Below are 11998 nucleotides of genomic sequence, written 5' to 3'. Positions count from 1 at the left end.
CGGACTTCGATACTTGGAAGATGACAAGTGAGAAGTTCCGCTAGCGGGGTTTTGCTCAGCGGACTTCGATACTTGGAAGATGACAAGTGAGAAGTTCTGCTAGTGGGGTTTCGCTCAGCGGACTTCGATACTTGGAGCCTTCTAACCAAAAGTTGTGGCTTCGGTCGAACGCTTCGTCTGATGGTGGTGGACACGTGGCAAGCCCCCAAAGGGTTAGCGTGCGGAGGCGTGTCTCCTTCGTCGAGTCGTCTCCTCACCATTAATGTCGAGTAATGATGGATTTCGTAACCGAGGCGACGCCTCGGTTAATCCGGAGAGTAACTGCAGCTGTTGGACACGTGTACGGCTGGCAGTAGATGTCGTTTTTTTAAACGGACGGTGTGGGATTGTTTGACGTTGACATAAAAGGGGGGGAAGGTCGCATATTTGGCACTGCTCTAAACTTCGAACTGTGCCGTCATCATCTTCAAGTGTTCTGTGTTTGAAATCGGAGGAGAAAGGCGAGGCGATATCGGCGAGTTCTTGCGCGTGGACGAACAGATGATCTCCGGCTGCGAAGTGTAGTGTGCACACTGCTGTCAGAGGCTCCACTGTCAAGGTTGGTGATCTGGCCTTTTTCCTGTTTGATTGGGTGTCTGCGTTGTTGGATTTCTGTGTTTTTCCGTGATATGCCCTGTCGACGTACTGTGAGGGTGTGAGTGGTTTTGGGGAAGGGTGGTTGTGATTGACAATTGGGGTTGTTAGGGCTTTTCTAGATGGTCGAATCTGGGTTTTAGTCTGCGTTCGTTCTTGTTTTGGCATTTTCTGGGTTGGGTGTTATTGATGTTCTTGGGCACTAACTGTTATAGGGATAGGTTAGATCCTGTGTGAGCTAACTGATTTGGGTTTTAGGGTTTTTTGGGATGGCTGACGTCATAGAGATCTCGAGCATTGAGGATTCCGGATCTGAAGTGTCGTTCAGCACGGCGGATAGAAATTTTATTGACTCGTTGCATCCGTCTGCCCGTGCAGGAACCTCACTGCCAGAACCGCTAGAAGTCGAGCCGCTACAGACCATTCCGTGGGACGTAAATATGGGTCGTGCGTCGCGTCCGAAAAGTTCTAGGCCGGGGGAGGCTGCCGCTGCGCATACCTTGCATAAGGAGCGGCTAGAAAGTAATAGTACCGCCAGCGGTTCCGCTGGCGGGGGAGGTAACACGGGGGAGGATACCGAGTCTGCCTGGGTGTTCGAGGACGGCACTCCCGTTGACGAGGCGGGAGGTAGAATGACAGCGGCTACCGTCAACCGACTGAAGCGGGTGTTCTGGTTGCCCGGGGCAGTGAAGCTACGTCCACCATCGGTAGAGGAGAAAGCTTCGATTTTGCCGGTGGGTCATGCCGAGGTGCACGAGGCCATATTCCGCGAGGGAGTGACCCTCCCGCTGGTGCCCAACCTTCAGATTCTGCTGTGCGAGTTTGGCATCGCCTTTGGGCAAGTGTGCCCCAACATGTGGCGGTTACTGCTGTGGCTCAACTCCCTGTGGCTGTTGTCTGGTTGCGAAGGACCGACCGTGGCGAAGGTGCTGCACTTCTATGAACTGGTGTACGTGAAGCGCCAGGGTTGTAGAGGGCAAGTGAATCTCAGCCGTCGGCAAGGAGCGCCTAAGCTGATCGAAAACCTGCGGGACTCCATGTCGTACTAGCGGGGCTCGTTTTGCGTTGCCACAGCGGGATGGGAGTACCAGGCGGGGGCTAACGAGGGGGAGCGGGGTTGCGGTACAACCTTACTCGTGAAGAAGAGTGCCGGGTAGCGCGCATCAGAGGTTGCTGGCGGAACCGCAACTTGTTGGACTTCCTTCTTCTTAGCGGGTGGGAGTTGCTGGTAGCCCAACAGTTGACACGCGCCGTTGGTAAGTAATCTTAGCTGTATCGTACCTTTGGTGGGGTTGTCCCATGCTAACTGGCCTGCCCCTAACTTTTGCAGAGACTCCGCCGGGAAACAAGGCTAGCCGCGACGCCTTTTCTAAAGCCATGGACCGCGCTGAAATTGATAACTTCCTGGAAGCCATGTATGCTTCCGGGATGGAGGCACAAAAGACGATGGTGGATCCGGAGACACTAGCGCTGAGCCAGTCAGAGGTTCCCGTGGTGCTGCCAATGCCACACCACTCCCATCTCGGTGGTGATGGGCTGCCCGCCGTCCAGGCGGGGAACGGCGGGGCTAGTGAAGCAGCGCCGAGGAAAGAGAGGGCGCCGGCCCTTCGGGGCGACGTGGCGAAGAAAGCGGTGCGCCCCACCGAGGGTGTTACCATAGCGGGGTTGGCGCCGCTGGCGGGGGGTTCGAGGCCAACAGTTGCTGGGAGCACACGGGTGCTCCAGCGAAAACGCCGCCAGCCGGACTCTGGTGATGAGGAGGAAATGGAGGTAACGGGGGCCCGAGAGCAACCCAAGAAGTCGAGGCAGGCTCCGCCCGGGGCTGTTGCGGATGTGGCGGAAGAGGTGGGTGCGAGCGGCCTGGACTCATTCGCTGCCTACGCCGAGTTCCTTAATGATGGTGAGCGGGACTTCCTGTATCACCTCTGCGAGCGGCTAGGGTTCGGCGGTCTGGAGGGGATTGTTCGGTCGACCGCCGTCAGCGAGTCGCCCTTCAGCACAGCCTTTGGGCACGTCGCCGTTGGGCTTCACGAGATGTTCCAGGCGGCGACCAAGCAGCCTCTAGTTGAGCGGGAGCTGAGGGAGGAAGTGGCGGGCCTCCAGAGGGACTTGGGGAAGACCCAGGAGAAGTTGGCTGACGTCGAGCAACTTCTGACAAAGGCCGACTGCGATGCTGCGGATGCCAGGGGCAAGTTGAACGTTGCTATTGAGCGGCACTTGGACCAGAATGAGCGGTACGCCAAGCTGGAGCAGGATATGTCTCTTGTACGGGACCGGGTGACCGCGAAGGAGAAGAAAATTGAGATCCTTCAACTGGAGTCCGCCGCTAAACAAGCTGAGATCAAGCGGCTGGAGGGTGAGGTCGCTCACCTGGAGGCTGAGGGAAGCCGTGCTGCGGCTGCCGCTGTAGAATCGTATAAGCAGTCGGCAGAGCACAAGAAGGCACTGAACGACGCAGCCAAGGCCGGTGCCCTGGCCAATGTGGAGATGTTGCGGCAGAAGGGCACCATTGAGTGGGCGAAAGCGGCAATGCCAGTCGTGCAGCCAAGGAAAGAAGCGCCGCCGACAACCAGTACTGCTCCCACTGCCGTAACTGGTCCCGGAGTCCTCTCGGGTAGCGGGGAGAGTGGCGAGCCTCCAGAAGGTGACTCCCAGCGGACGCCTACGCAGTTCGAGGCGTCCCGTGCTGGGTTCTTGGCGGCCCACACCCGGGTGGATGGCACGATAAAGACTCCCATTCCCACGGCCCAAGGGTCCGACCAGACGAGCCGCTCCCATCCTCCGCAGGCCGCCGGTGGAACTGCTGAAGGTAGCAGGGTCGACCCAACCAACCCTGCTGATCCCGCCAATCCCGTCAACCCCTAAATAGTAGGAAGTTTTTTTTTGTATGGCCGCTGAGGCATTATGATGTAATTCTGTTTTGAGATGAATGAAATTTGTTGGCACCCAAATTCCAAGTGTTTCTTTCTATTTGTGATAATGTGTGTGCCGCTAGAAGTCTTGATACCTGCTTTTGGTCATGAATGAAACATTAAAGGAATTAAAATTGGTCCAAGTGCACAATGTAGCGGACGTAGTCCGCTGACTGGCGTTGCCAGTTGCCCTCAGTGCTAGACTTGGTAACAATGGTTTGAATAATTCCTCGTTTCATTGATAGCTGTCTAAACAGCGCTTACAAAAGCGGGGACGTACCCGTTGGGTAGCTTCCCTTACCTAAATATTGAACAAAAATTTAGCTAAGTCAAGATGCTTTTGGGTAGCGGTATGACTATTTGTAGTAATACCGAAGGTGTTCGGTATTCCAAGGGTGGGTCGTTGTGACGCCATCCTTGTCCATTAAGTAGAAGGTGCCCGGGCCAACGACGTCTACAATTTTATATGGACCTTCCCAAGTTGGGCGGAGTTTCGTCGGTGGGGGTATAACTTCTTTCATCACCCAGTCCCCCAGTTGGAGGTTGCGGGCCTTAACCCTGGCGTTGTAGAAACGTGATACTCGCCGCTTATTCTGGAGATTGCGCAAATGGGCTGCATCTCGCTTTTCCTCTAGTAAATCCTTGTCGAGGTTAACGCCGTCGCAATTGGTCTCGGGGCAGTAGCCTTCGACCCTAGCGGTTGGTTGGATTACCTCGACAGGCAGGACAGTCTCGGTCCCAAACATCATACAAAAGGGGGTTTCACCTGTGGCGGAGGTTGGGGTTGTTCTGATGGCCCATAGAACCTCCAGGAGCTTCTCCGCCCACAAACCCTTTGCCTCATCGAGCCGCTTCTGCAATAGTTTCTTGATTATCTTGTTTGCCGCCTCGACCTGGCCGTTGGTTTAGGGATGGGCGACCGATGCAAAACGCATCTTGGTGCCCAGATTGGCGGTGAAAGAGATGAGTTCCTTATTGTTGAACTGTGTGCCGTTGTCTGTGATGATTGCATGGGGGACACCATAGCGGCAGTAGATGTTCTTCCAGAGGAAGTGGATTACCTTGGCGCTAGTTATCGCCGTCAGTGGCTCCGCCTCTATCCATTTGCTGCTGTAGTCAATGGCGAAAATGATATATTTGAATTGACCTTTGGCAGTTTGGAATTTTCCCATCAAATCCAGGCCCCACGTTGAGTGAATCCAGGAGCTGACGATAACCGACAGAGGTTCCGCCGGAGAGTGTGGTAGATCAGCAAATTGTTGGCATTTGTGACAGGATCTTGATATCCGCTGGGCATCATCACCAAGCGTAGGCCAAAAGTAGCCTTGTCGCATTGTGCGATTAGCCAAGGACCTGGCGCCTGAGTGATTTCCGCATTCCCCGCCATGTATTGTTGCTAGCACGACCTGTCCCTCTTCTGGGGTTAGACAACGAAGGTTGGGGTGAGTGAATCCCTGGCGGTAAAGTTTGCCGCACTGCATGTTGTACCGGGTTGCTCTCCGCTGGAGCTGTCACGCCTTGATTTTGTCTTCCGGCAATGTCCCGTTGTGTTTATATTGGATAATCTCATCCATCCAACTAGGATTGGCCTCGATGCCCCGTTCACTGACAATATATCCCAGAAATTTGCTGGCGGTGACGCCAAAGAAACATTTCTCCGGGTTGAGGCGCATGCCGTAGGCCAAGAGAATGGTTATTATGATTTCCAGATTTGCCACATGTCCGCTGGCCTTTCTACTTTTGACCAACATGTCGTCTACGTAGACTTCGATTATCTTGCCCAGATGTTCCGCGAACATGGCGTTCATCAGCCGCTGATAAGTTGCCCCAGCGTTCTTCAAACCGAAAGGCATCACATTGTAACAATACAGGCCTTTGTCGGTGGTGAAGGTGGTGCATTCCTGGTCGGCGGGATGCATCCTGATCTGGTTATAACCGGAAAAAGCATCCATCATGCTGAGAAGCTCGTGTCCAGCGGTTGCGTCGACGAGTTGATCGATGCGAGGTAATGGGAAGCTATCTTTCAGGCATGCCTTGTTAAGGTTTTTGAAGTCGACGAACATCCTCCACTTACCGCTAGCCTTTTTGACCATAACCAGGTTGGAAATCCACTGTGGATAGATGACTTGGCGGATGAACCCAATGCCCTGGAGCTTGGTAACCTCTTCTCTGATAGCGCGATACTTTTCTTCGTCAAAGGCTCTGCGTTTCTGTTTGATATGGTAGAAGGATGGCTTGATGCTCAACTTGTGTGAGATGATTTCAGGGGAGATACCTGGCATGTCTGCATATGACCAGGCAAAGACCGTAGCGTTGTCACGTAGGAACTGGGTGAGCTCCGTATGTATCTCAGCCATACATGGACTACTGCCCATAACGAGCCGCATGTAATCAGAACCCAGCGGTTGAGTAACGTCGCTGCCGGGGTTGACCGGGGTGGTGAATAACGCGCGGTTTACGCCTACCGCTGGGTTGGTGGGTTGGGGAATGGCGGATTGATCTGCCTGCTTTTCAGCGTTTTCCCCGCTGTCGTTAGTCATGGTGATTGTGGCGGGATGACCTTTTGTTCAAGGGTTCCCACAGACAGCGCCAATGTTAATGCTCAAGTCCGGCGGTAGCCGATTCCTTGCTTAACGCGGGTCCGGTGGGCGGACCGCTACTCCTAGGATTAGGTGATTCCTGTTACTGCAACACGATAGACAGGGTGTCAGAGGGAGACCGCGTTGGGCGGTCTTCACTTCTCCGATGCCTAAGTCAGTCACTGTATGCGCAGCATAACAATAAATGAGTAGTAATTGCGTAATTAATGAGGAGAGAGAAGAGGACCTTTTATAGGCGAGGGAGGGGTTGATCTTCTTCTTATTTCCTATGTGGGACTGCTGTGCTTCGATTCCCAGCGTCAGGGGCTTCTGATGCTATCTTGACGTGGCGCGTGGCGGCGCGTCAGCAGTGATCTGGGGGCAGTCCGGGGCTCGAGCGGTAGCCCGCCTGGCCGTGACTTCGCAGGTCATCCCCTTGGTGAGATTCAGTACCTCCGGCGGTACAATGAGCGTGGCTCATTATAGCGAATTATGCTCGTTCTAGCGTATGTAGGTACAGATATCAAGTATCATATTCCCATGTCCATAACCAATTGGTCTCGCGGAAAAGCCACCATTAAACGACTACGATGGTAGCCCGGACATTGGTAATGCACACCAATATTTCCGCTTGGGTTATGCAACATCGCATGCAGCTATGCTCATTCGTCTATGACTCATAGCAGCCACTCAACTTTTATTTGCGTTATAGCTAGTGACTGGGTTCGAGTCTAATATCTCATATTTATGCATATTTGAGTGTGCGGTTCATGTGCCAATTGCGTCGCCACAGCGCATCAACATGAGTCATTGCAAATGAATGCATATATATATATATATATATATTTGTTGGACATGAGTCTCCAACTATAAGTCCGCTATGTAGAACTCTTGCCAGGCGATCTCTATTTCGCTGGATTTGCAAATTGTCACTTTGATGAGACAGTCTTCCCGTCGTTAGGGGGAGATTAGAACGTCAATGTTCAACAGGAACGACAGGAATTGTCGTGGTCTGTCCCCACTATGTCTCATCTTGATCCCCTAAAAGTGACGAGATCACATATACCTGCTGCAAACATGCCTGCAAGGATTAATGTCCCCACAAGAGGACATGGTGCCACCCAGAGAAGATGGGTACTGCTCCACTACCATGGATGGGAGTATGGTGACGCCACAAAGGTGGCATAATGGTGTCATAGGCCATGGGTTCCGCTAGTGAGAGTAGGAGACCCATAGGTTCGATGGATTCTCGCCTAATGAAGAGAGCAAGTTTGGCACAACTTGATCCATTGATCATTGATACTCAAAATCTGTCTCATGAGAATATTTTGGAATGTGGTTATGTCTAAGAGACATCGTTGGGGGACGCCTCAATGTTAGAACCAATTCCTGAGAATATAGAGATCTCTACGAACTACACTAGTGTACATGAGGACGTGGAATTATTGAGACCAATGACATCGAACCTTACTCCGTTGAAGAATACCAACGTAGATAAAATTGGCTTAAATGGAAAGATGCGATCCAGGTTGAATTGGATTCACTAACGAAGAGGAAGGATTTCGGGCCTGAGATGCCAACACCTCCTAACATAAAACCTGTTCACATTTAATAGGTCTTCGTTAGATAGCGAGATGAGAAAAAGATATGGTAATCTCGCCTTATGGCGCAAGGTTTCTCACAACGCCTTGGAATCGACTACGAGAAGACGTGTTCTCTCGTAATGGATGTCATTGCACTCCACTACCTTTTCAGTTTGGTAGTTTCCAAATAACAGAACATGCAGCTTATGAATGTGGTCACTACGTATCTCTATGGGGATCTAGATAAGGAATATAATGAAGGTTCTTGTGGACTTTATTTACCCAAGTCAAGTGGCTCTAAACCATGGAGCGCATTTGCAACGAGGTTGAAATGCTCACTAAAATGACCACTTGATTGGGAAGGGATATGATGAACTATGCCCACGCGTTTCCATGACAAGTTCTGGATTTGCAATTGTCGCGGTTTATGTTGATAAACATAATTGGAACCCTTGAGAGTTAAGGGAAACCACTAAACACCTGAAATCCGAGTTTGAGAGGAAGGACCTTGGGAGAACACAGTTTTGTCTAGATTCAGAACTTGTATACCGTGTCAATAGACATTTTTGATAAAGTCAAAGATGCACCATGGTCGTCCGTAGTCTTGGCCTTAAAATGGATCCGTTTCGTCCCAGGGATGATGACGAAGACGTGTTATTAGTGAAAGTGCTTACTTATGTACAATAGGCGCATTATTGTACTTAGCATAATACAAGACCGGACACCTCAATTATTATGAACTTGTTGGCTAGATATAGCTCCGCGCCAACGCAACTCCATTAGAATGGTATAAAGACAATCTTTCGATATTTGAGAGGTACGATTGATATGGGTTTGTTCTATCCCTACAGAGAAAAGAGATGACTGAAGTGTGGGATCGGACCCCACAAGGTAAAATCCCACCTTCCGTGCTCCTCCTCCCCTCCATCAAGTACGTAGAGTTTTCAGCAGCATTCCTGGAATGGTAAACTTGATCAATATTGCTAGCCTATTTATCAAACAGATTAAGCTAACCATTAATTGGTTAATTCCGGCAGTCGAACTGTAACCGTTAAGAAGTTGTTAGCACAAATCCAATGATTACAACATGTGGCAAACCTATACAAGCCCACAATATTCAACCGTTGTCTGCAAACCTATTACAAATCCAATAATACAGCTAGAGTGTTGTTTAGTCAGTGCCAGATAACGTATGCACTATGACGATTGATTCAGGTCTGGGTGTATGTGGCTACAACAGTATCTACACTCTCCAAGATCAAAGGCCAACATGTGCATGCCCAAAAGGATACTCTTTACTGGATCCGAATGATCTGTATGGGAATTGCAAACCGGATTTCATACAAGGCTGTGAAGAAGATAAGCTGAGTCCCACAAATGATATATATGAAGTTCAAATGCTGACCAATACGGATTGGCCATTGTCAGATTTTATGCAGTTAAATCCTTCTACTCCAGAGAGTTGCAATCAATCTTGCTTTGAAGATTGTTTGTGTGCTGTTGCTATTTACAGGGTTGAAACCTGTTGGAAAAAGAAGTTACCTCTTTCAAATGGGAGAGTGGATAACGGGCTTAATTCACAGGCCTTCATCAAAGTCAGGAAGGGTAATTTAACTCTACCAGTTCCTCATCCGCCAAATCCGGATGACAAGAAGAGGAAGAACCAGACCACTTAAATACGCGTGGGATCAGCACTTCTTGGTACCTCAATCTTTGCTAACTTAATGTTAAGTGCTATAGTTTGTATGAGATTTTTCTTCAGTTACCAGAAGAAACATGTGAGGCCTAACCAAAATGTTTTGGACTTGAATTTGCGGTCTTTTAGTTATGAAGAGCTTAAAGAAGCAACAAATGGATTTAATGAAGAATTAGGAAAGGGTGTTTTGGAGTTGTTTACAAAGGAATATTGCAAATTGGTTCTGGTGTCCCAGTGGCAGTGAAGAAGCTAAATTTTGTGGTACAAGATAGTGAGAAGGAATTCAAGACGGAACTGAACATAATTGGTCAGACACATCACAAGAATCTGGTTAGACTTGTTGGATATTGTGACGAGGGACAAGAGCGGTTACTAGTATATGAGTTCTTGAGCAATGGCACATTAGCAAACTTTCTTTTTGCTGAACCAAGTTGGAAGCAAAGGATTGATATTGCTTATGGAGTTGCTAAAGGACTTCTGTACTTACATGAAGAGTGCAACACCCAGATCATCCATTGAGACATTAAGCCTCAGAACATTCTTCTAGATGATTACTACAATGCTCGGATAGCTGACTTTGGATTGGCAAAGCTTTTAATGATGAATCAGAGCCAAACTCAAACTGCCATAAGAGGAACAAAAGGGTATGTTGCACCTGAGTGGTTCCTGAACCTGCCAATCACTACCAAAGTCGATGTGTACAGCTTTGGTGTGGTGCTGCTAGAGGTCATTTGCTGCAGGAGAAGCGTTGATATGGAAAATTTTTCCGAAGAGAGAGCCATTTTAACTGATTGGTTTATGACCGCTACCTCGAAGGAGTCTGGGATACGATTGTTGACAACGAAATGGAGGCCTTGCATGAGAAAACAAAGCTGGAAAGGTTTGTCATGGTTGCTGTTTGGTGCATTCAAGAAGACCCTATTCTTCGACCCACTATAAGGAAGGTTGTGCAGATGCTTGAAGGTGTAGTGGAAGTACATGTTCCACCATGTCCCTCACCATACAGCAGAGCAGGCTGAAACCGACTTTGTTTAGCATTGTGATCACTTCAAGAAGTTACTTTTTTGTAGTGTTGGTGTTGGCCGGCTTCGTAGCTTTCCTTTTCGTTACTGTCTATGCAGTTGTACTAGTAATAAGTCTGAATTCAGATGCAGTTTTTGTAAGTTATGATCTTGTTGGGAATGATCAAGTCATTTCAGAACACTTAAGTTTCATTAGCTGTTGAAACTTTTAGTATTGAACCATGGGACTAACTTAGTGAACACATAATATCCCAATGAACCTTGAAAGCCATATTGGGCTAAACTTGCTAGGTTCTTCATCCTAACAATCCTCATCAAGCCTGAATAGTGTTAATATAAACCACATGAATAGTATCCATTCTTCCATTTCCAGCTCCACCATGTCAAAACTCGCCTACCTCCCTTGTAAAAGAATATCATTAGTCACTATGGAATGAGGCCTAGGCATTTGATCACCGGGTTCATAGGATACTAACGAACATGAAAGAAATGAAGGAGTCACGTCTTGGAAAAGAAAAAGGTCGACAGCAGGATTCAAACCTGCGCAGGCAAAGTCCGACTGATTTCAAGCCCGTATCCTTAACCACTCGGACATATCGACAATTCCTTCACAACTTTGAGTCCTCCCTTTTAATACCATTATAACTTCACATTTTTTGAAAAAGATCAAAATTTTAAGAGAGATATAACTGCCCTGCATGAGTGAAGTCCAAATTTAATTGTTCTGCGATTCTGATCGCCACAATCGGTGAGTCTCCGATGAGAAATTCTCGGAGCTTGGTACATACCTCATAGCAGGTCATGCACATGCATTGGTACATACATGATCTTGCTTGATGAATTTGGAAAATTCTGGCGAAAGTTTAGTTTCATTGAATAGAGAGGAACATGGATGTATATTATTTTCTTTATGAAGGTAACTTTGATTATATGTAGAATAAGAACACATTGGATACATTAGCTTCTTGTTTTGATTGCAAGTCTTGCCTGTGTTCAACTTGTTAAATTTTTCAGCCAATCATGAACCCAAGATTCTTTCTTTTATCAAATTTAGTCATTGGTATGGAAGTATATATGGTGCAAAAATAAATAGGAAAACTCTAGGTTCATGGCTAAGCTGAAAGTTATTGATTCATTTTTCGAAAGAAAATATGTTGATACTTGATGTGAATACATGCAAGTATAGACTAGATGATAGTTTATAATACCATTTGGACTTTATCATAGTTTATAGAGTAGATGGTCAATTTTGTTTTGTAATGTGATTACTTAAAAGTTAAATGTTAGCAGCTATGGAGAGGTTGTATCAGTAAGTCTGTTAGATGCTTTTTCAGATACCATTTAGGAGCTGTAAGTTATGATCTTGTTTGGAATGATAATGTTTAGAAACAAGTTTTATTAGAAGTTGAAATTTCATTTATGAAGTTACAGCCACTCATGAAGAGGAGAAGCATAAACGGAAACTGTGAGAAGCCCTGAGCTTGCTTCCTCCAAAGTCCAACTGCATAGCTCATTTAAGGTCCACAGCATTTTGGGCTACACATGGTGCTTCATCCTGTAAACAAACCATCAT

The 11998-nt window shown here is 48.0% G+C and overlaps 2 protein-coding genes across 2 annotated transcripts; both read left to right on the top strand.

Annotated features, from left to right (window-relative positions):
- Positions 1 to 1073: 1073 nt before the first annotated feature.
- LOC112164320 (uncharacterized abhydrolase domain-containing protein DDB_G0269086-like) lies at positions 1074 to 3498 on the top strand. The gene is made up of 3 exons (XM_024300535.1): positions 1074 to 1191; positions 1964 to 2478; positions 2737 to 3498. Exons 1-3 carry the CDS (start codon positions 1074 to 1076, stop codon positions 3496 to 3498), a joined length of 1395 nt encoding a protein of 464 aa, XP_024156303.1.
- Positions 3499 to 8906: 5408 nt separating this feature from the next.
- Positions 8907 to 10342, top strand: LOC112164319 (G-type lectin S-receptor-like serine/threonine-protein kinase RLK1). The gene is given in 2 exon segments (XM_040506031.1): positions 8907 to 9312; positions 9585 to 10342. Coding segments are annotated over 2 exon segments (1164 nt in total).
- Positions 10343 to 11998: the final 1656 nt, after the last annotated feature.

The sequence above is a fragment of the Rosa chinensis genome, chromosome 5 (assembly GCF_002994745.2).
Source record: "Rosa chinensis cultivar Old Blush chromosome 5, RchiOBHm-V2, whole genome shotgun sequence".
NCBI classification, from domain to species: Eukaryota; Viridiplantae; Streptophyta; class Magnoliopsida; order Rosales; family Rosaceae; genus Rosa; species Rosa chinensis.
This window is presented reverse-complemented; position numbering and strand designations above follow the sequence as displayed.